The sequence below is a fragment of the Falco biarmicus genome, chromosome 1, assembly GCF_023638135.1.
Source record: "Falco biarmicus isolate bFalBia1 chromosome 1, bFalBia1.pri, whole genome shotgun sequence".
In the NCBI taxonomy this organism is placed as follows: domain Eukaryota; kingdom Metazoa; phylum Chordata; class Aves; order Falconiformes; family Falconidae; genus Falco; species Falco biarmicus.
Window position 1 is genome coordinate 13,001,389 of NC_079288.1, and position 24,263 is coordinate 13,025,651.

A 24,263-nucleotide genomic window follows, 5' to 3' on the forward strand; every position below is an offset into this window, starting at 1 on the left:
GTATTAGCAATACAGCAGAATCTTGTACTTTTCTTTCTGGAAAAACCACTGTCGTTGCAGTGCCGCAGCCTGACAGCACTGGCCTTCTCGTGTGAACTCTTACCACGGAGGAAGCCCAGTACGGGCCAACCTGCCCCTGCGTTCCTTGCTCGGTCCCGTTTCCCAATGCATCTCCTGCCCTCCCCTGTGCTGACGGGCTCTGTAAGCTGCTGGGGAGGTAGCACGGTGCTGCAGGCAGTAAACGACCTTGAATGGTATCATAATGCTTCACCTCCAGCACGGAGGGCTCTTACCTCCTTCTCCAGGGTGGATGAAAAACTTGTGGATGTGTCCTCCCCATGCTTTATCTGCATTTTTCAGAGTTATTCTAAACTAATGCTTTTGTGAATTGTTTGTAGCCTTGGTTGGTACCCGACGAGGTGAGGGTGAACACTCCAAAAGGCGAGCTGTGCTGGCAGGCTTTCAGGGACCTGCAGACACCTTGTGTGGGGTTATTTCTGCGTGGAAAAAGTGCAGTTCCTGAAAATCACGCTGCCAGGGAAGGCAACTGCACGTCCCTGTTCAGAACCCCACTCTGACCAAAGCCTCACCAACATTTACTCTTTTGAAAGCAACTCTGCCAAGGTCAAGGAATGAAATCAGTATGGGAGCAAATGTTTGAAGGCTATTTTTGAGTGATTTGCTTAACTAGATGGGTTTCTTACCATTTACCTGTGTTTTTAGACCAGTTACGGTGGGTGCTTTTGCAGAACCATCTCGGTAGATGTCCATGGTCAGCAGCAGACAAGTCAGCTCTCAGTAGCTGAAGATGGTGGTGGTTTGCTCGTTGGAAGGTCCTCTTCCATGGCACACCATGTTCCAGCTCCTGTCACCTCCCTCCCTCCCCAGTGCTAGGGGTGACAGCTCTCTGGAAACAGGGACCAAAGGAGGCAGACAATTTTTGGTAAAAGCGGTCACCTTTAGAAAATGAGAAAATTTCTCCGTTCTTGACTGTCCTTCTGGGAAAAGAAAAGGGAATGTGTTCATTCTCAAGGCGTCTGCTTGCAACCTTGAACAGTTGGAAATTGCCAGTTATAAAAGGAATTCTCTTGCAAACTATAAATCCTTGTCTTGGCCTATAAGTACGAAAAAGCTCCTAATGAATGTCCTTTCTCACACACTTCTTGTACACAGAACTCTTAAAAAAAAAAAAAAAGAAAAACAAAAAATCTGCTAATTAATTTTAAGCCTCTTTGTGGCAAAGCCTAAGAACCGGATTTACCAAGAGACCAGGGGGTCCATCTGGTGCAAAAAGCTCGCTCCTATGCCAAGGTATTTGTTTCGCGGAGGGGTTTAGGCCTCCATATTTCCCATTGGCAGCAGTGTCAGTTGTACTAACCACCGGCATGTTTCTCCGCATGTGGGGGGGATGGTGGGAAGGGTCCTCAGCCAGGAGCCAGAGGGGCTTCTCCTGGATTGCTCCCATGCGTGGGACATGTCCACCATGGCTTCTCTCACATGATCGCTCCCAAATAGCGGGGTCAAATCTGATGCACTCAGATTTAGAAATGGGGCAAAAAAAGCATAATGCAAGCGCAAGGAAGTTTTTGCAAGTTTTATTGTCTAGGTTCCCAAGAAACTCCTTTAAATATGAACAGTTAGATGCAGCATCGTTTTCTATCACCATCAACATTACAAAGCATGTCTGCATGGCACAGACATTTGCTAGAAGTCTCTGTAGCTGAGAGGACACACAAGCAGGCTCCTGACATCTCTGCCCTTCCCAACCAAACCACGTTTGGCCAGGAAATGTGCATGTTTGATAATGAAACTCATAGTTTTTACACTGCAACAAATTCAGACAGGAACTTTATGGTGACAGAGGAGATGGGTGCAGGTCACTGCTCCTAAAGCAAAGGCACTTATTTTTCAAACTAAAAGAAATACAGTCAAGCAAAATAACATCTACAACATGCAAGGCAAGGCTTGTCTGTGGTAAAGCGCAGTGAACACACACACACACACTTTTTGTATCTCCCCTTTTGCAAAAGCAGTTGTCTGTCTTTCATCATCTTGATCACCCTTCCTCACACAGCCTCCAATTCTGATACGTCTTTTTTGAGGGTTGCATTATATCCATATTAATGAAAATTTGCTTGAATTCCCCAAAAGATTTGGATTGGCTTTGGGTTGGAGAGATGCAAGGAAAGCAACAGCGCCAGTGAGAAGACCTACTCATTTTAACTTAATCTATTCCTCTGTCCTAATTAGGAATACACTTGCTTATGGAGAGGAAGAGCTTGATGAATGGAAAAATAAAATAAAACAGGTGCTGGGTGGAGAGAATTATGCAAGTCCTGAAGTGTGTATTGCGTGCAATGGAGAGTAATGAAAATAAATATGTAATGCATCTTTTCTCCCCATGTAGGAGCATCCCATCCCTTCTAAATGAACTGCTGTTTGACGAGAATTTGTTCTTTATCTTTTTCTCTTTCAGAAAAGGATAAATGATCAGATAAGCCCTTACCAGAAAACAGCCTTTGAAGGAGTCAAGAACAGGTAGGGATTTTGCATCGGACAATATTCATGGGAAATACTTGCTTGTGCATTTGATGATGATCTGTGCAACCGTGTGGGACCTGCCTGGGAGGAGATGGGCTGTCCTGGCATGGTCACTGCTCAGCCAAGACCAAGCTCAGAGCAGACCTCTCAGCCTGCCCCAAGGCTGGCACAAGGGCTCATGCACGGGGCTGGCTCAGGGCTGGCAGAGCAGCTTGCATGCACATATCCCAGTGACTCGGGTCACATCTGAGTGACCACCTGTGACCAGCTCAGCATCGTGCCACCCACCTGGCATATGAGATGGTGGTTAGACCAGGGCAGTGTGTGACCTCCAGTGCTGGTCACGAGACTGACAGGAGAGAGATGGAGATATAAATAGAGTTGAAGTTGAGCTATTAAGATCTTTTTCTTCCCCTTTTTGCATGCTTTTGATGAATGTACCAGGCAGGGAAACACGTTACATCCCACATCTGTGTGTACAGAAAATAATGCAGCTGTGAGCAATCTGCTTCCATGTGGTCACCTTGAAAGGTTAAACTTGAACACCTGGATTAGGAGAAATCATATGTTGTGCCATGTGTCCCTTAAATGATTTTTTAAAATGTTTGCAGTCTTGACAAGGCTTTCTCGCAAAGGTAATATGGAATAATTTTCATTACATGTCCAAAACAGTCTGTAGAAGCATTGAAATTGTTAAAAATCTAGATATGCTGTGAAAATTCAACTGATTATGCTGTATTTTTGTTTGAATTTTTAATTCCTCTCCTGCGCTCTTTCCTTGGTTAGTGGTCAAGTCTAACTTTACCTCCAAGCTCAGTCCTGTGAGACACAGCTTGCAGCTGAGCGCATCTGGTGGGGGAGAAAGGGGCTTTTACTGGAATCTTGCTTTTAATTTTTGTGCATAAATTAGGACAAATTAAGGCTGTGTGGGTCATGCAGCTGGTCATGGCTTGGCCATGACGTGATGCTGAGTGAGCACCACACCAAATAGTGCTGCATGGCAAGGGAGGGGCTGGTGGGGCTGCTGGCAAACCGTACCCACGCGAACTGAGGACAGCTCTTGAGCAAAGCTGTGGTACTTCACAGTGGATGTGGAAATGGGCTAAAAAGATGAAATTCATTGGCTGCCTGGATTTCAGAGATGGTTAAAACTTTACTGTCTGAGCTTTTCTTTCTGAAAAAAAGTTCTGAGAACAAAAATCAGTTGTACACTAGGCTTGCTTAATGCAGATGCTAACTTGCTCTACCTATATTCCAAGTCATCCAGAAATGATGCAAGCAGGATTTGGGAGATGCTGAGCTAATCAGCTGGTTGAAAGACGGTATTTTAGCTTCAGTTGGGTGCCAGGTTGTTCATGTCCTTGTTTCTTCAGGACGCAGGGAAAGCAAGCACGTGTCTGCCTGCAAAGTGCTGTGCCAGCAGTCCTGGGGTGACGGGTGAGGGATTGGTGGCTCTGCAGAGCAAACGAGACTGCCGGTCCAGCTTGGGGAGCGCAGCTGGAGAGCAGCAACTTGCCCCTTTCCTTCAGCGTCGTGAGCCATATTCCTCTGGGGTTTGAGTTGGAAATCTTGCCATGCTGAATTAGATTGTTCATTTTCGTGTCTGTGCATTACCAAAGATTCAACCTGTGATCCCATTAGCTGGAGGCTTGCTCAGTGATGCACCCTCAGCACGGGCTGACGCTGTGCTTTTGTCAGCGTGACGTGCGTACGGGTGCCAGTCCCTGGCCGAAGAGGAGACCGGTTGCCGATGCGTTTGCATTTACATGTGTGCACCATTGCTTGGCTGGTTTAGCAGTGGGTGCAGTTGTAGTGACTTGACAGAACTGAAAGGACACACCGGTTCCGGGAGCTCTGTGGTGCTGAGCCGGTACTGGGGCTGCCAGAGCTGAAGCCGGGGGAGCAGTGCGGAGCTTTCCAAAGGTCTGGGTGGCACAAGGGCACCTGCACGGACAGTGTCATTTCACAGTGTGGTTTACAGCATGCGTTTAAGTATCATTATCGGGGCAGACTTGGCCACAGGTCATTTGAGGGCAGCTGTCCGCGGGGACAGCCAGATTGCCTTGGCTGTCTTTAAAGGGTTTATCCCAAGAGGCAGCTGTCCAGTTTGAAATCCAGCCAACAGCCAGGTAGGATCCAGTCTTCCCCTGCCATACCCAGGCACTCACAAGCCCCGAGCCGCAGCCTGATGAAATATTTGCATCAGCTACTGGGGACATTGCTGGGTTTTGGACTGGTGCTCGGCTCTGCTCGGTGTCCCCCCGCTTCCTCCCCATCCAGGCAGGACCGGGAGCAGGGTGTGAATCTCCAGATTTCCTTCCTGGAGGGCAGTGCTGAGCTCTTGAGAGCTCTCCCTCCTGTAACAGATCAGACAGAATATGCTGAACTACGAAGACTTGTCTTAATTAATGCTTTATAAGGTTACAGCTGGAGCTGGGGAAATAATCAATAGTGAATCATCTACTCGGCAAATTCAGCTCTTTTCTGCAGGTGAGTTATCTGTAAACAGCTTGCAGTTTTCTCCATTCAGTCATTATTTACAATTATTTCCCAAATAATTCCTTCAAATTGCTTTTGGTCTGCAGCTTGTTTGCAAGCAGTGTGTTGAGATCATCTGATACTCGCTGGTCAAGCTGTGATCATTAGTTTTTGGTGGGATGAGCAGGTTATGTGGCCTCATGCTGGGTCCCTGAGTGGAGCAGCCCAACTCTTACCATCCTCTTTATTGAATTCAGAATAGCTTTGGGCAAATGTTTCCCACTCCTTGTGCAGCATCCCTGCTGGCTGCCAGCAGCCTTGTTAGTTAAGTCCTTCACTAGGAGACTTTTCAAGGTATAAGGGCTGCAGCAAGGACTCGGAGTCCATCTCTCCCGGGTTTTCCTGAACCATTCCCCATTTGCTCTGTTGGGAGTATCAGTAGCAGGAGCCTGCTTGGCCACCAGTGAGACAGCAGTGGAGACACCAGAGGCCATCTGGCACTGCGTTAACCCTTGCTGGTGTCCAGCTCCGCAATGGACTGGTCTCTGTAGCCAGAGACCAACCCTCACTTACACATGTCACCGTGTCCAAAGTGGCTGTGACCCTGGAAGAAAATCACCAGCAATTCCATGGCTCTTGTTGTGTCCCTGTCTTGCAGTATGTCTTCCCCTGTTATGATCATCGTATCATCACAGCCCCAACAAGGCTGTGGCAGTTTTGATGATTAAAAGGATTTCTGCTTGATAAGAACTGGAGTGAAACTCATTTCAGGTAGCAGCCAAACAGCTGCTGGATGGTACACAGTTTCATTTACTGCTGACATGAACTGGATTGTTTTAAGCAGAGGACGTAAATAGACTCTGACATAAATCAAAGAAAACACCAGCTGGGGGTCAGCCACACTCTGGGGATTCGCTTCTGTGTATCTGCTAAGAAACCAGACAGGAGGAGCCTGCTGCTCTCCCAGATCACTCAGGCAGGGTTTCTCTGGGCTGCAGTAGGAAGGATTGCCCCGTGCTGGGAGATTCTGACAGGTCCCCTCCCCTTCCAGCAGGCTGCAGCCCCCGTAAGGCAGATCTTAGGATGTGGCTGCGAAGGATGAGCGCTAGGCAATTGGACCGAGGTAACTCCTGGCCGTGCCGGGAAGCAGCCGGCGCTGGTGCGGGAGCTCAGCCCTCTTCCCCAGGACCGAATGAGCGCCTTGATCATCTGATAACTGAATTGGGGGAAATTGTCAGGGGTTGCCGCTAGGAAGGGTCCTTCACCCCTCCGTGGTGAAGCCACCATTCTCCCCTTCCCACTGCCAGAACCGATGGCTTGCTGAGGCTGGCCATCACCTCTGCTGCAGATAGCAATGTGGAGAATCTGAGGAGGTTACCAGGTACTGTACAGAGTGACACAGTCCAGAGGTAGACAGGGATCACTCCAGCTATCTTTTATGTGGAAGAAAGACAGAAGGAGGAGAAAGGAGTATTGCCTAAAAATTAACAAATCCTGACCTCAGTGGAAAGATGAGCCTGGTGCAAAAAGCCACCGAGCACCCGAACGGTGCTGCCTGCAATCTGGGCAGCTTCCCCACACCAGAGACAGCATCCCAGGGCTGCAAACCCAGCCTGATGAGTACAGCACACGTTTCCAGCTTGCTGCCTCAGTCCCCTCACCACCAAGATGCAGGGAAAGCAGCAGCAGCCCCCTTGGCCTGCCTCTTCCCTGCTCCAAGTCCCTGCAGCAGCTGTGCTTCACCACCCTGGTGCTGCATGAGCAGGGGGAGAGGGCTGGGTGGGGTTTTTTTCTCTCCTTAAGTCAAAATCAATGATGATGATAGAATTATAAGGTGAGCAATGGGAAAGAAGAAAGCACCCGGTGTCAAATTTGATGCAGGAGGCAGTTAGAGGAACCTATTACTAGTTCTGTTGCCTTAGGGTATGTTGGTGGGTACATAGGAGAGTGTAATGTCAGCGAAACGGGAGAGCAGTCTCTTTCCCCTTGAACCCTTATCATTAATGTGGAAGGCATACATTGTCAGCTATTAGTCTGGAGGGGAGAGAGAATAGCATGTGAGATGTCTTAGTTTGGAAATGGAGTCTGACTCATCGTCGTCTGGTGTGTGAAGGATGCAGGGTTATTGTAACTGTTGTTGTTGTTGCTGTGATTATTATGAGTATTATAGCATTTGGGAGAAGATGGGGCTCTGAGGGCTCTGCTGCCTGTCACTGCAGCTTTTGATGAGTAAAGACTGAAAAGCATGGTGTGGTGAACGCACTGGGTGATATGAGCCTGACTTCAAAGTGCGATGGTGGAGTCAATGACAGGGACGCTCTGTGCGACCAAGGAGGGAGCAGGTCCATTTCCCCACCCAGCAGTTGCATTGGCCACTGCCAAGGGGACACGGTTGTGGTGGGAGAGATTTTTGCAAGAGAAATTAAATAAAAATGTAATAAGCTGGTCTTAATTACCCTACTGCTGCTGTAATCATTGGTGGAGAATGAGGAGTTTCACCCTGTGATGCAGGGAAGATCTGCAGGCACAGGTTTGGGGTCTGACGTTTGCATGACTCCCTCCCTGGAAATGAGCCCGAGGACAGCATCAGTCCTTCTGCTTTGCACCTCAGCAGCAGCTTTTGTCCAGCAATAACAAATATTTTGTGCAACCCCAGATGAACCTGTTTTCAGGAAGGCAAATGACAGTGGTTCCTGCAGATGCAGGTAGTGAGTCATGCCCCCACACCATTGCTCCGCGTCTCTGACTTACCCACTTGATACAGTTTCCCTCATTTAGGAAATGTAAATAATTCCTTGGGCTCCATTAATCCCAAGATTACATGGGTAATTCCTGTTTGCATTAATGGGAGGATCTCTCTCAAATTCGCTGCATGTGAATGAGCATCACACAAGCTCACACATCGAGCCCAGACAAGTTGCTGCCGCAGACACCTCCCCTTCTCCAGCACCGGCTGCGTTCAGCAGAGGTTCTAAAAGGAGACACAAAATTAGATCTTTTGCCTCGGGATGTTCATTTTTTTGAAGGCTCATTGCAAATGATGACTATTATTAAACTGGCCATTAGTCCCTTCCTTCTCTACCTGGCTTTGGTGTTGCTGCTTTCAGAGTCGTCTCACAGGTGCTGCTGCAGCAGTGCAGGGAGATGGAGACCGTGGTCTTGCTCCACAAGGTGTGAGAGAAATAGGTTATGAGCAAGTAAAGCAAATCTATCCTCTCTGTGCCTTTTCCTGCCAGCATATGGCACCTACCCCGAAATCTCCGGGTTTGGGTTCATGGGATGCCCATCCAAGGATACGCCATTGCCCCAAGCCTTTCGTTCCCGCACTGTGTCTGCACGGGACAAGACAGGGGTGTCTGTGCCCCCCCCCAACCCCACCTGCAGCTCCCCCAGGCCCAAATCTGAAAGCTGGTTGATGCCCAAAGCTGCTCGCCACGCCGGGGTTGCCCAGCACCAGCGAGGGCCGCGCACAGGGCTCGGCTCACTGCATCGCGCCTCCTTGCTGCTGCTCGTGACCGAATCTCCCGCTGCTGCTCACAGGGGAAAATAATTAATTAAGCCAATTAATGAAGATAAATTGGAGTAGCAGCTTTGGAAAAATACCATCGGTCAACAGCAAGCTGTCCCCCGGGGTGGGCTGCAGAGGCAGCGGTCTCCCGAGCGCTCTCCCTTGCCTCGCCGTGGGCTGGGGGAGTCACCCCCGTGCTGGCAGCCTGCAGCTCCGGTGGGGATGCTGCTGTGTCAGGGGCTGGGCATGTTTAAAGGAATAACGAAAAAAAGGGGGGGAAAAATCCCCCAAATCCCTAAAATACCCCAAAACACTGTCACGCATCAGTCATTGGTCCCAGTACAGTCCCTTTAGCTCGGCACTGAGTCAGGCCAGCACGTGAGGGTGGTGGGGATGCTGCTGAGATGGTGGCAGACCTCCAGCCTCGGGGGCTGTCACTCAGCTCCTTCATTAGGAGGGAAAAAAGTGCTGGAAAGGCTTCACTTCCCACAGTGATTTTATTTCAAAGCTCTTGTAAATCAGAGTAAAGAGGGTATGAGGTTCATGTTTGCATGTGGGTTGCTGAATTAAAAAAAAAAAAAAAAAAAAGCTCTTAATTTGGGGAGTTATTTTGTAGTTCTAGAGTGAGAATCCAGTTGGTCTTGGGGGAATTTAGGGATGTTCTTGGGGTTGGGGTGTGACAAAGGTAGAAGAGCCAGAAAAACCTTCATGATGCTGTGAAATCTGTGTGCCAGCAGTATACGCTGCAAAGAAAAAAAAAAATAAAAAAAAGCAGTTAGCTGAGCAGCAAGATTGGTTTTCTTGTATTATTCCAAAAACATAGGGCTGATATTTATTTCATTAGAGTAAGCCTTTCTGTAGCTGGTAAATGAATTCCAAGAAGTGAGAGGAACCCCAGGATCAGGGACTTTACTTCATTTGGGATTGTGTGCAGCTAATATTCTGGTTAAATAAATACATTTTACTAATTGGATTACTCAGACAGTGTAATATACTGCTGGATTTCCAACACGATGCTAATAAATTGTGTGAAGAACTTAATCATGTTAGCTTCCAAAAAGCTTGTAAGAGATGAAATTAAAAAATAAGTAGAAGTTGACATCTATTGCGTTTCACAGTGTCTTCATTTTCCTCATCCTTCTTAGAGTTCTCCTTACCGTAATATGGTTGATGTGGATTTTTTTTTTTTTTTAATCTGCCTGTGGTTAGGGAGGACACAGCATTAGAATAGGTCCTGTGGGATGGTGGCACCCAGCTTGTGTTTGTCTCTTCCTCTTATGCTGATTCATATCGAGGTAGAAGGAGTGAGACCTTAACATCATCTTCTGGAGGCAAAGGTGCTGTGGTTTATTATCTTGGGTGCACGCAGAGGTAAATGAGGCTGGAGAGAAGGCAGAGCACCCAATGCTCCACAAAGTCAGAAAGGCTGATGCTGAGGATGTACAGCGAGCCCGGGATGGGTCTGGCACTGGGGGAGCAGGATGCGTCCCTGGGCTGGGGGCTTCACACAGCTCATCCGGCAGGTCAGAACGGTTGGTACATGCAGCCGCTTGGCTCTGGGGGTGTTCAGTGGCAGCGCGGGGCAGGGTGTGCGGCGCATCCAAGTTCCTCCACATCAGCAAAATGATGGAGCATGCAGTGCTGCCACTGTAATTCATCATTACTGAAACACTGCTTCCTTCATGCCGCTACTCAGTTCACCTGCAGAAACCCACCAGAAAGAGAAAATGGAAGAAATACTTTTCTTTCCTTTTTTTTTTTTTTCCTTCTTTGATAGAAACATACAGTGAGAAAGTGAATGGCTCTTCCTCTCCAGGAATCAGTGACAAATGGTCTGCTAAAAAACAGATAACTTGTAGCCCCATCAATAGAATAACACCGTGGGTTATATAGAGAGCTCAAGATGTATTATTTAAGCTGCAGCCAGCTGTCAATAGGGTCTGCTCTTTACTGAGAAATAAATGCCAGGCAAAGGGAGTTTTGTGGCCTGAGCCAAGGGGCTGGGGAGCCTGACAATTGATGAATTCCACTCCCAGTATCTAGCAAGACAGCCGGCCTGCTTGCCTTTTACACAGGTCAAATGCAGTGCCTTAACGCCCACGGAGCTATCTTGGGGTAGGGATGCTTGCTCCTAACTGAAATTATACCCCAGGTCCTTCCCCGACAGGTTCCCTCTGCTGTGTATGGACCTGTCACAGCCTCCCTGTGTGGGACGAGGTTTGCTGTGGCACCAGTTCACATGGGCGCAAGACCAGTGCTCCATATGATGTGAATAACAATGTGAGCGTGCCCTTGCAAATAGCTCACCAAAATGATACTCCAGCACTAGGAGCTAAGGGGTTAAGGTAGCCCTCCCCTTGCTCGCCAGCTGCCTGTGTGGACTCCCCTAAATTTTTGGGATGTATTTGATGCATCAAATGGTGATAATTGTTGTATCAAAGGAGCACGTTGGGGGAATAATTTGCCTTTCTGAAGTGCGATGACATCTTCAGATAAAACGCTCGGCTGCTGTGATTGGCACTAAAAAGGAGGAGTTGCCAATTCTTGTTACAGAGTTGGTTCCCCAGGAAGGTTTAGATGTGTGGCTTAGTGCATATGTTTTGGTAACCAGGACTCCTGCCCCCCATCCCTCCAGTGAACCCCCTGGTTTTTAGTGTCATGCACAAGGTGTAAGTGAAGGCAGGCTCTGAACAGGCAAGTCCCACGGAGACAGCAACTCTCACACAAATGCAGGACCCAGCATAAGCCAGCTCCTGTTCCCAGCTGCATTTCAGAGAGTTTAACCCATCACACAGACCAAGCAAAGTGTCTGGGAGCAGCAGGGGCTCAGAAATCCAAAATGCCACGTCCAGCATGGCATCCACAGTCGGTGCTCACGGACTCTGAGCCCTTGGCTGATCAGCACTGTACATAGAGCAGCAAAATCTCTGCACTGCTGTTGTCTCCCCTCTCCCCCTCCCATTTGTATTTGCCTCTGATCAAAGTTTCCTTATTTTTTTAATTCCCTGTTTAAAAGAAGTATTGTCTGCATGAGGCCTCACCCTGCATTTATTTATATTTTCTCTCACAGCGGGATTTAAAACCAACAAACCAGCCCCTGAAATGGCAGCAGCTTCCCCATAACCTGAACCTCATTGAAATACTAATAACTAGGTTTTGATGCAGCTTTGTGGGTATTAATGCAAATGTTTTTCTGACTCTCCAGGTTTAATAGCAACAGCTTATACAACTCTAATTAGCATAACAAAATTCAGTGATGAGGAGTAAAATGCTTGTCTTGTTTGATGTTTCCTGGTAATTAGCAAGAATAATGATTTATGCAGCATTCTTGGTTCTCGGCTCACAAAAGATGGCAGAGAGCACTCTCAGCAGTTAATTCTGGCCTTGTCGGGAGGACATGGCTGATGGAAAATAGGTGTGCCTCCGTGTGCCCGGAGACCCAGCCACGCTCAAGCAGTGTGTGTTGCTGTACACCCAAGCACAGATGCGGTCCGGCGGCTCCGGGAGGTTTGCCCGCACGTACTCGTGCGTGTTGGTCCGTGTTGCGTGGCCATGCGTGCCCTCACCAAGTCCTGAATGGCTGCGCTGCCTTTTAGATAGGGATGGGCAGCAACCACAGCGAGCCAGGGCACGGCTTTTGGGTTACAGATTGGATGTGTGTGTGTTTGAGATGTTAAGTTTTCCCTTCTGCACGCAGCTGGGATGGTTTGCTTCTGTTATTGCAAATATCGGAGAGAGACAGGGACCCCCTGAAGCAGGTCTGTGGAGAAGGGAGGAAGCTTCTGCCTTGCTGTGCCCTCTCAGTGCCAGCACTCACATGATGAGAAGGCAAAGCTGCTGCTGCTGCTGTTGCACAACCCACATTTGCTCATCCTGCAGCTAGTGTGCAGCATTCGTCCCAAAAGAAACCTCTTCTCCATGCCTTTGGCTAGATGTTAGACCCAAGGCATTGTAAAACGCAGCAACGTGACTTGTGTGCTCTGGTTTCAGGCCAGGAGGAGTTACAGGTCAAAAGAAAAAAGGCTGTTGCTGTCGTGGCAGACACTGGCATTTCCCCGGCCGCAGCCCTGTCTGCCTAGCCTGTGTTTGCAGACACAGGGCTCTGTATCTCCTTTACTATTTCTTCCCCAGCTATGAACCTTTCTCCTTGGGTCCACGTGGAACAGAAGGCTTTGCCTGGACAAGAAATACCCTTCATCCCCTCTTTGCATAAGAGGGGAAGGATTAAAAGCCACTGCTGCCTTCACAGCCACGGTGCAGCCCAGGGTACCCACAGTGCTACATCACCCACCGCAGGAGGGCTGGTGGGGACGGTCTGTGCTGTGACCCTCTGGGGAATGCTCTCAGCGGTCCCTCTCCTCGCCTGTGCCATTAAATATGTTATGAGTTATGGTCTTCCTGTCGGGCTTGGCATGTGAAGCCCTTGCATTAGCCACAGATTGTTATCTTTGTCTCCTGCTCGCTCCTGCCCGATCCCTCAACACCATCCTCTCCTTACAAAAGCTTTCATTGTATTAACAGCCATAAAGTAAACCATCCAGGGCAGTAAATTTTGAACTAGTAATAAGAAACCCTCCTTTTATGTGGTATGTAGTTGGCTTTATGGAGGGCAGTGTTGAAGGCACTTATTGAGATAAACGTTCTGGCTGAGTTTTTAAAAGGACTAAATAATGTTGGCCATTTGTGGGTATGTAAGATGACAAAATCAGGAGAGAAGTTAAACTACCTGCTACTAAGCATCAGATGAATTTCTGTGGCAATCTGGAAGCAATCTCCGACTGTGCTCGCAGCTCCCCAGGCAGGGACTTGGCCAGCACAGCAGAGGAGAGCCACCGTGTTTCTTAAGTACCAGAGCTTGGATGCAGCAGCAGACATGTCAGTAGTCTGATCCAATACAGCAAATCCTTTGTTTCCTTGCTAAGAAAGCTAATTTTGCAAAGCAAGAGACTGAATGATGTATAATCTGTGAGTGCCTCTAGTCTGTGGTGCTCCTGGGAGAGAGAAATTGTCATCTGAGGAATAGGACAGATGCAACCAGGGCTGCTCAACTGCATTTCCTCCTTCCCTCCACCCTCCCAGTGTTTCTGAAATGGCTTCTACCATAAGACACCCTGAGACAAGATGCTTTTCATTCATATTAATAACATTTGAGTATCTGCATGGGTAAGGTGGCTCAGAGAGAGGCATTCATGATGAGAAGAATAATTTGGTCCAGCCCAGTCTTTGCAAACCACTCTGGGGAAAAGCTTTCCCACCCTGAGTGCAGCGGGAAGCTTTCGCTGTGCTGTTCGCATAAAAAAAGCACAAGCTGATCTGACAAGCTGCAAGTGCCAGTGTGGAAATGTCCCCTGCACCCCTTCCCAGCAGGCAGCTCCTCCCTGCCCAGCGCTGCCTCGCTGCTTCCCCGGGCTGCTCGCACTGGAGGTGGCATGAGGGGCTGACACACACACCCCCCCCCAGCTGCTGGGGACATGTGGGACTCTCGGGGACATCTGGGGTCACACTTTTCCAAGCGATGCAAAAATCACTGGGTGGCAATCGTTCCCATTGAGGTGGTTACCCCCTGAACCCGGGGCCATGCTGCTCAGCGCTGGGGTGCTCCAGCCCCCATCTCGCAGCCAGCTACGGGCAAGGGTCCCTGCTCCAGGAGGTGGGCGCAAGGCACTGAGCTCCGTCTTCTCCCATAGCCTGTTCCAGTGTCTCCCACAGAGGAAATTCCTCCAGAGCGAGATCATGCCCTCCTCTCCAAGGAAGGTCAGATCTGCTGGGGAGCTAGGAGCTAGCGATGGGGGAGAGATTTCGCCTGAAGCCTCTGAACCCCCCCCTCACCCAACTCCTGCAAGGTGTAACACATCCCTGCACTTTTTATAGTGATACTTACTTGTTAGCAAAAATTCAGCACACAGAGGTGGTGAACTGCACTGCTGCTTACCCTTAGTGGTTGCTTTGGCCTTTTTTTTGTGTTTGTGCCCTGCTGAAGGGTAACAGCATCCTCTGGTGAGCTCAGCCCCTGTCCTTGTACCCAACCCCTGCTCAAGGTAAGGCATCGCAGAGATGCTCAAAGTAGAGTCTAACCTGATGCAAGGAGCCTTACATCGGACCTCACTATACAAATGTTTATTTCATGCAGGGGTTTTGTTTGCTGTAGAAATAATTAGATTTTGTTGCAATGGCTGTAAGATCTTGTGTTTGGCTTGTTAGTGCAGAGTGTAACCCTGAACTGCAACTAGAGCCGAGGTTAATCAGGAGAGATTAGTATCAGCAAGAAAAGGACCCTGAGAGGCAGATGGACAGAGCATGGTGTGGCCAAACAGCGAATACTTGTGCAAACATGGGTAGATGTGTGACTGCATATTGAAAAAATTCCCCTTGCCACTGTGTGTCAGCCAGCAGGCAATGGCATGTATGCAGTTTAGTCCCACTTTCTGTGGGGTTTCCAGAGGGTCACACAATCTGCTGCAAAATCTGTTGTGAACCTCGTTGCTCCTCCAAATTTCAGCCAAGACACCCAAGCTTCCAGAGCTGCAAGGCAGGGTTGCAATCTGGCTCATAGCATTGGTGTTTATGGGGTTGAGCAAGTCTGAAGGGTGACTAAGTTGTGGATGCAACTAAATGATGGCAAGATGCGAGGGTTTCGAAAGGTGTGTGGGGTCTGAGCTGGTGGCAAAGGTCCAACTGGGGTTTGATCTGCAATGACTTACCTGGTGCCGGGAGGGTCTCTGCCATGGGCTGAGCCAACATTTTGGCAGGGATCTGTGTGGTTTAAATGCAGCCCTCAAAAAAGTCTGTGGACTCGTTTAAGCTTTTCTGCAGGCTGCATCCAAGGTGGTCATCCTGGAATGGGATGAGAGCTCCCCGCAGATGGCAGCCGGTCAGCCAGCTGCTGACTGTTAAACACTGCCAGGTACAGAGCCGTGCCCCACTGGTGGGACCTATAGCGTGTGTGTGTGTGTATAGTCTGGTGTGGCCAGAGGGTGCCCAGAGGGCTCCTCGAGGAGACTTTAGAGAGCGGATCTGCAGGTAACTGGGCTTCCAGCATGGCTGCAGCGAGAAGCCCAGCGCCAGCCCCAGCACAAGGTGACAGCTGGAGACAAGGTGGAGGGAGGAGAGCCCGGAGTGGGTGCTGCTGTAAAACATTTCTATCCCTTTCTGCTTCAAAAGGCATGCAGGCTTCCCAGAGCCTGCGTGTGCGTGGATGTGAATGATATAAATGTAAAATTGGCCTTCTCAGGTTCTGAAGAGCGCTGTTTGCAGCTGGAGATGGATCACCAATTTTCCAGGGAATTGTGCTCTACAAGGTTAAGCATGTTTGCAGAAGAAATATGGATAATGCTCTTATCATGTATGACCTTTACTATATGTGTAACATTGTCAGTGACAAAAATGCCATTTTTTAAATGGTTTTCACACTATGGTATCCAGCCATTAATCATGATGTATGTGAGTGACTCTATATTGTTTCTCTGAAATTGCAGCATCAGATTACTTTACATCCTGGCTGCTCCCATGAATTGTACCCCCTGTTACCATGAGCAAGGTTCCTATTTTCCATGCCTAATGTCATTCGGGCCCTACGTTTACCCAGAGGACTAGAGAGAAACTTCTAAGGCACAAAGACTGCAGCTCTCCTCTCCTTCCTCAGCAGACAATTTGTGCATATGTGCGTATAAATGGTGCACTTACTTTAAGATGTCTCTCTAATCCAGGAGTTGATAAATGACTCTTTCAGATGCCTCTGCTGATGTTGCATTTTTAATCTAGACAAACTGTAGCTTTGGGTCTAGTCTGTGTATCCCTGCTGCTGCCATCTCCGCTCTTCATGGGTTAATGTTTCATCTTGCCTGGTAAGATTTGGGAGTTTTTACTTCCAAAGTGTATTTTGATTTACAGAAGGTAAAAAGCAGTTGGCAGTTTGGTGTTTACTCTTTTGTGGGCTTATTTTTCTTCTTTTTTTAATGCAATGAGCTTTCAGGTATGAGTGCTATTTCCCACTATACATAATTAATTTTTATCCTCCCTCTCTGAAGAAAGATGCCACCCAAAAGAGATGCCAAACAAAACCTCTTACATCCTGCTTGAGCTATGGTTTTGGGGTCACCGTGTGAGCTGAGGTCTAACTGCTCACTCTGGTGTGTGGTGGCACATAACACCTGCCAGTACAGGACTTGTGCAGAGATCAAAGGGAAAAAGAGCTCGCAGGTAGCAACTACATATGTAGCCATTATTTGCAGCCCTAACAAATAAGCCCTGTCTCTGCTATTCCCCCAAATACTGTTGGCATTAAAGCACCTACTCAAGAGCTGGACTGTTTTTTGCAAAGTCGTGGCTGTGGGCATCCCATTCGCAGCGTTGTGCCCAGCCTCAGCCTGTGTGTGCAATGGAGTTTTGTGTGTGTATGCAATGGAGCTGTGTGCATGGCCAGTGCCTGCTCCGCACACACGCTGTGTGCAGGGCACTGCCAGCAGCCACAGACCTTTGGGCAGGAGTTCTGCTGACAGCTGGAAGATGACGCTACGGGTCACATAAATGTAGCTTTGGAGGTACCCCTTGTCTGTCAGTTAGGAAGGAGTTAGCATTATCTGTGGTGTCACAATGGGCTTGCTGGGAGCTGGTCTCCCCTTGCTGCTGGAGCAGGAGTGAATTAAATGAGTCAGAGGAGCAAAGACTTTCTGATGGAAATGACGTGGACGTGCTCCATCCATGCAGAGCTGTGGGTATCCATGGGGAAGAGGGATTCCCAGTGTTTCATGTCTCCAGATGTAACTCATGAAGATCTAATCTTGTTCATTCTGATCAGCATCAAACGTGAGTGAGACCACTGAGATCAATGAGCTCTGTGGCTGAAGTGGGTGAGCGGAGAATGAGTCTGTGGGGATGAAAATTATTTCAGACTAACAAGAAAAGTCTGTGTTTTTGTAGCCCATTGCTGATTTTGGGGAAGACCTCCCTCGGCCTTTGACATACTGGGTGTCCCTGGGTGAACCACAGGTACCTTTGCCTCTGGCATGGAGCATCTCTCCCTTCCTCCTACTTTCATGCAGAGCTCTCTGCTTCAGAAATTTTCCATCTCTTACTACATGTATATGTTATGTCTGGTACAGTGGGGACTGGTTTGTTTTACACCACTTCCATAGGGCTCCACAATCTCTTTATTCTGCTTTCTTTCACGACTCTTCAGTATTGCAGAGCAGGTTCCCAGCTGCAGGGTGCTGGACCTTCCCCAGTGACCAGCCTGTCCCCACCAGCTTGATCCCTCCTTCTGTCCCCACGGACCCTTGCAGGCTTTGCTGCTGTCCCCAGAAATCCCTATTGCTTATTGACAACTTTCTGGTACGGAACTGAGCGCTTGTGGCCGTAGTAGCCCTTGCTCAGCCGGATTTATGGGCTGGGAGCTCTCACCTCTGTGTCTCAGGATGTGCATGGCACGGTCCTGTGCCCAGCTGAGTGCTGCACCTCCAGGGGTGGGACAGGGAAAGGTGACAGCCGGACTGGGTCTGCATGACCCTGCCACTGTCCTCCCTGTGCCTGAGCCCTGCTCACCAGCCTCCCCCTGCAACTGCACAGGAGCATCTTGAGATGAATAAATTACGTGTGTGTGGGAGCAAATGCAAAACAAATTGCACGTGCACACAAGATCAGGCATGGCTCTTGTCTCTTTGTCTCTATTTCACTGTACGCTTTTGTTTCAAACTCCTGCTTTGCTAATGACTTTCTCCGTGACATGTGCACTGAACTTTGAGACTGATAATGCTGCAAGAGCTTCCCCTTTGTTGGTACTGTCTAAAGAAGTAACATGCCTTTCTGTCTGCCTGTCTTAAATCTGTCTTAGGCTAACCCCAGACCTTATTTTCTCAATTTACTCTGACTTGCTGTTTCTTCTCCCTCATTGTTTTGCTCTAATAATAAGCCCTGGAGAAAGGTTTGGGATCCTGACGCAGGTACCTGGTCTGGCTGCATAGGGGTGCAAAGGACATTTTGGGGAGATGGACCCCCTCCCTGCCTCCCCTCTGTGGAAGGGTTGAGTTGGAGGCATTACTCCATGTTCCACGCCACACAGTGAGTCAAACTCTGCTAAGTAACTAAATAAAGATGTAATTTTAATGATGATTAAATTGAAGCACCTCATTAATTTCATGTGAGAGGTGGGGAAGTACACGGCAGCTCTTTCCCTAAATTCATTGTTTGTCTGGCCGCGAGACGTCCCCTCTCAACGTCTGGTTGAGTCTAATTTAAGTATGTAAATTTAATGGTTCAGTAAGTAAAATTGCCTTTATTGTTTGGAATGGTTTGCACAGTAATTTACGAGCTAGCAAGGCTCATTTGATAGGGCTGTATGATGGAGTAGGTGACTACAGTGAAGGACATGTTTATCTTAAGGATACAGGGGAGGAACATAGATACGTAGCATCGGTAATCAGAGACCTTGGGATAACAGCGCTGCCGGGAGACGCAGGCGTGATCTGGGTCCCCAGGACAAAGGAGCCCTGAGATCGTGGTCCTCAGGCACACTGAGGCACAACATGGGATGGCATCCCTCGCCCTATGTGGCTGCTGTCACTGGAGATCACAGCAGAAGTGAGAGGTGCCAGTGCACCAGCTCAGCTGGGGCAGCCGCGCTGTGCAGGAGCACTGTCACCCTAGTGCCCCAGAGAGGTATTTTTGTCATCAAAACAGTGTCCAAGAGACCTCACAGACTGCAGGAGGGGCAAGGAAATGTTTTCAGCTGCATTCAAGTCTGTTTTCCCCCCACGGTGTTGCTTGGAAAGCCTTTTGCTGGGATGCACGGTGGGCTCCGGCAGTCCCTGTCAGGAAATGGAAGGATTGCTCTGTGCTTGGGGATGGTTTTCCCCAGCATCATGAGGAGCTCAGGTCTCACCTGAAAGGCTGGATTCGTGGTGAAGCCTGACTGAGATGTGGGTGGTCCCGGTGACCTCTCTCAGCCATCCTGCCACTACTGTGCGTCGCTGTCCCTCTTCAAGGCTCCTTCATGCTGTAACCAGCTTGTTATGACAGTGGGTTTTATTTAAAATGGCTTGTGCTGAAGAGCTTGAAGTGCTTTTCAACTTTAATTAAGCCTCCCTACACACTCGTGTTCTGGGAAGCAATTATCACTCTTACCTTGTCAGCTGATACGGGAGGTTGCAGGGCTCTGCCCAGGGTCACCCAGCTGGGCAGCGGTGGGGTTGGGAAGAGGTCCAGGACACCCGCCCCTCCAGCCCTCCTGACAGCATCCTTGCTATCAGACACCACGTCCCAAAGCTGCCGTTTGAACAAATTAAGGCAGCAAACTCTAGTTTGCTTGACTATAGCCTGGCTTCCAGAAAACGTATGCAAGGTATATTGCAGTCATAGAAAAATAAAAAAGAAAATGGAAGTCACAACGAGCAACTGCTCTTTGTAAGTCAGTGTGGTGATAGAGGGGTAGGTAGGAAAGCTTCATCCTTAGAAAGGACGGGGACTTTACATTTTATTGAGGAGGGCCCCTAGTCATCATTACAGACATAACCCAGAAAAACTCTCCACGATGTTTTGTTTCAGTTTTGCCCATCTGCCCAGGTTTTGCAGCCTCCCTCGGTCAGGCAGGACAGATGTGTGCACCCCAGATGCCACCGGGGGTTTCCTTCTGCAGTCTCGGAGCAGAGCAGGAGGGGGCACCGAAGCCCCAGGGCAGACACGGGGGGTTGCTCTGCACCCCATTGTGCCTGGCTGTGTCCCACTCAAGCTGCGGCGTACGGGGGGAGCTCACCGCTTTCCTCCCCAGCTTCACAGCCCGCAGCGGGGTCTTCTCCCCATCACAGGCAGCTGGGAAGATACAGCCACTGTGGCAGCATTTGCTGCAGCTTCTGGTTGCTGCAGCTGGTGGGACCACAGCCACGGTTTCAAAAGCTGTTTGATTTAGTGTTTGAATCAGTGATAAGGAAATTAAAATATATAAGGAGAATTTCTAGTCCTGCTTTTATTCCAAGGGTGAGAAGCAAGAGGGCAAACACCACCCTGATGTGCTTTGGCCCTTTGAGTACCTTGTGGGTGGCCCAGAGTACAGAAATGTCACTGCCCTGAAAGCTTTCCAGGTTGGAGACATCCTTGCTGCTCTCACTGTGCCCTATCTATCTTTGCTGGACACAGCTTCTGGAGCTGCCGAGAAATATTTAACCCTGTGGTTGCTGCACTGCAATGAGAGACCATTAGCAAGCTGAGCAGCCGTTACATCCCTCTGTGCTGAGAGAGTAGCCATTCATTTTGCTAAGTAGACAGTGTGTAGTGAAGAGTGTGATGAGAAAGGAGGGAGGGCTGGGTGATGTGGAAAAAGGGATAATTAAAAAAATGAAAGGAAATCTACCCAATTGTACGGACTGTTCTCAGGGGCTGTATTCCTAAAGGCTGTGTCCGAGATCTCAGGGTCTACTCTGCAGCGTGTCCTGCTGCTGGCTTGGGTGGGGGAAGAAGGGGGCAGCTTCAGCCAAAGAGGCTGGAAACTCCTTTTCTCCCACTCTCTCTTCTCACGTTTGGCAGGTGAGCAGGACCCGCGACTGTAGTGGTGGCATAAAAGGAAACAACAGACCTTTTTTCATGGTCATCTACTGAGGTCAGGTGCTGCTTTCCTTTCAGAGACTGTTAAAACTGAATTTTGGGGGCTGGTGCTGCCCATTCTCCTTCACCTAATGACCACCCACCAAAACCCCTGCTGCCAGGCAGTTTGAGCTGTGTCCCTGCAAGGATTTTCCTCTGCTGAAAATGAGTATCAGGCTAAACCGCAGTACGTGGTTATTGTTGTGGTTTCCCCTCATTTTATTTGCTTCTGAGCATCAAGTATGAGAAAGCACACACCTGGCTTTTAAATGGTTGTTTGTTCTTTGCAGTTGTTTCTTAGGTTGCTTTCTGAGGTCTTGCAGACGGCAGCTGGGAGATGCTGCTCCAGGCGGGGACCCTGCCCGCTCGCGCCTTAGGGAAAGGGCCATTAATGTGGCAGAAATAGAGGACGGAATTGGCGTGGGGAAAGGAACACGTTTTGCAGTGTTAGGGACAGAAATGTACAATTAGCATGGAAATCGGCCAAGTTTACTCCTAACTGATTTTTGAAAAAAACATTCCTGCATTCAGTAATGAGCAAAGAGAGACCTTGTCTTCTGCTGACTGGGGCAGGCACTGGGGAAACCCCAGCTGGGGCCGCCAGCACCACTGCTGGGATATCCCAGGGCTGGTGGAGGGATTTGATGCTTCTGCTAAAATGGAGCTGCTTTGCTTTTTTTTTTTTTTTTTTTCCTTTCTTTTTTTCCTCATCAGTGTTGCATTTCTGCTTACCACAAGGCTCCCTGCTAGGCAGCCATGCAGATTTGCAGCCTTTTGTCTCCAGCGCTGGCTGCAATGACGGGCAACTGCCTGTTCCGCTGCCTGCAACCGACCCAACGCAGGCGACGCGCGGCGGCTGCTGTCTGAGCAGGATCCTCAGAAGGACAAAGAAAAAGTGCAGGCACTGAGGACTGCATACAGAGCCGCTATAGAGGGCCTTGAGACCAATTAGACTATATTAATTACCTTTTGAGCTAGCCTGCAGCTTTTTGAAATTCTAGCATCATCCCCACCACCAACACTTTTTAGATCCTTCAAAGGGCTGGGGCTGCCGGGCATGCTGGGCAGGCTGAAATCTCTCGAGTTGCCCAGACTCAATTATGTCTTTCAACACAGCTCGTCACCTCTAATCTTAAGGCCCAAATATGAGGGCACTGACCTTTTCAAGTCTTGGAAAGGTTGCTCGAATGAGGATGACAACACAAAAGAAAAAAAAAAGGGGGAACAGGAAACTCCATGTGACATGGAAATAATTTCTCGTGTCCGTGTGAAGGGTTTTGCTCTGCCTTCACTTACATAATTTATCAATTTTGAGATTAGTAAAATTGTACAGTCTGCAAGGAGAGGCAAATTGGTGCATTACAAAGCTTTACAAAAGATCTGTCCTGACCGCGATAGAAGAGGGAATGAGCTGCCACCCCTGGACAAAGAGGTTTAGTGCTAAAAAATGATAATGTCAGGTTTTGCTTTGCCTAAAATTTATAATTTGCTCAATGAAATGAGGCGCAGTTCTGCTGAAGTCTTGAAATGGTGGTCAGTATTTTTAGGTTCTTCATTTTAAATTTGTGAGAAGGGAGAGTTATGGACATAGTGAGGGGTTAATCTCTTGTGGGAGGAGACTTTACTTATATTATGATATTAGGGTGCTGAGAGGGCTGGTAGTTTAGTTGGTCTTGATGGAGAAGATATAAAAATTTAATGATAGAAAACAGATATGCAAAGCAACAGCAAATTATCTGCCTGACTTGCGCTGCTTTTTCATGGGCAAAACACAAAGAAAGCGCATAAATGATAATGAACTAAAATGTCAATAATTGAAGATCTGAGTAACAGGTAGGGAAACTTTTGTATTAATTATCCAAGCTTCAAACTCGCAGCGTCTCTTTTAGGAACAGAGCGGCTTTAGCTGTTTGAATAATTTCTTGATCGTGCAAACATCCATTGAAATAAATTCATTTTCCTTCCATGCTTTTCAGCATTTTTCCATAGCCCTGGGATGTGACTGTCTTTATATTAACAGGAACTGCTGCCTGACAGCCATTAAATGTGCATTTAAGCCTTTTGCATACCCTGAACATGCTATAGCTGTTCCATGTCATGACTGCTGACGAGCGGGGTCAGGCCCTTTCCTCAGTAGGTATTGCTGAGCCTATTAGGCTCTAACCGGGTTAGAACAATTGATATTTACAGCCCTGCCACAGCCAGCCAGGTTTTTGCAGCCAGCACAAGGGGTCCGATATTGGGCTGAGCTGCTGGCTGAGGGAGGTGTTTGATATCTCTGAAGGTGTTTCTCCTGAAAGGAGGTGAGATTAGGGGGAGAAGGTTGCTGGCTGAATGGGATGAGTGTTTCTGCTTTAAGATTTATTGACAACACCAATGTTTCAGACAGTCTTTTGGAAATGCTGCTGCGGGAAGTGGAGTGTGTGGTTTGTCAGGCTGGAAAAGCTGGGCTCTGCTCACTGTTCTCCCTGGGATGCCACCGGGCCCTTTGCCTGGTCTCTGTGCTCTGGTCCCATCCAAAATGCTCCTACTTGTGCATCGTGCCCTGGGATCTGTGGGTGTCAGGCCGGGTAAGGGCAGGGACCGACATGTGCTGAGCGCCACCCCTGCTCTGCCTGCCGGGGACTCTGATAGTGCCATGGTTATAACACAACCGGTGGGTCTTGGTTGATGAATGCTTTTGGGTAAGGGACAGAAAGAGGTCAGAAACTTGACATACACAGAAATGGCGCAACTAGAGAGCAGCTGAAGCCAGTGGCTTGGAGCTGTCATGCTGTGCTGCTCATGCCATGCGGGTTGTTCCCCAGGAGTGGAATCCCCAGGGCTCCCCAGAAGTTGGAGCTTTGCACCTCCAGATGCCACGGCAAAGACCTGGGGTGACACTTGGGAAGGCAACTAGTTGGAAGTCTGTTACTTGAATTCATGGGGTTATGGGGTTTTGGGTTTGTTTTCCTTTGGCTTCAGTCAGAATTGGAAACCAGAGCAGAGCCAGACCCGGTTACATAAGAGAAAATGTAAAAATAACCAGTGAGCGTGAGAAGGGAAAGCGCAGGGGAAGTGGACCTGGGTGACAGCTCCTGGAGCTGTCCTGGCTCCAGCAAAAATGCTCCTGCTCCTCAGCTGCAACACTCCTATGGGATGATTATTTCAGCCTACAGAAGCCCAT

The 24,263-nt window shown here is 48.7% G+C and overlaps 1 protein-coding gene across 9 annotated transcripts in view; it reads left to right on the top strand.

The window, feature by feature from the left end:
• TNRC6C (trinucleotide repeat containing adaptor 6C) overlaps window positions 1–24,263 on the top strand; it is a 336,978-nt gene that overhangs the window by 116,069 nt on the left and 196,646 nt on the right. For 3 of the 9 annotated variants that reach the window (XM_056332429.1, XM_056332481.1, XM_056332412.1), the window contains exon 1: window positions 2,487–2,538. Coding sequence is in view for 1 of the 9 variants with exons in the window: in XM_056332439.1 (XP_056188414.1) it covers window positions 2,477–2,538 (62 nt within the window). In the remaining 8 variants the exon portion in view is untranslated. Of the gene's footprint in view, window positions 1–2,476; window positions 2,539–24,263 lie in introns of those variants that run through there. The other 6 variants (XM_056332446.1, XM_056332494.1, XM_056332439.1 and 3 more) reach the window with 5 other exon arrangements.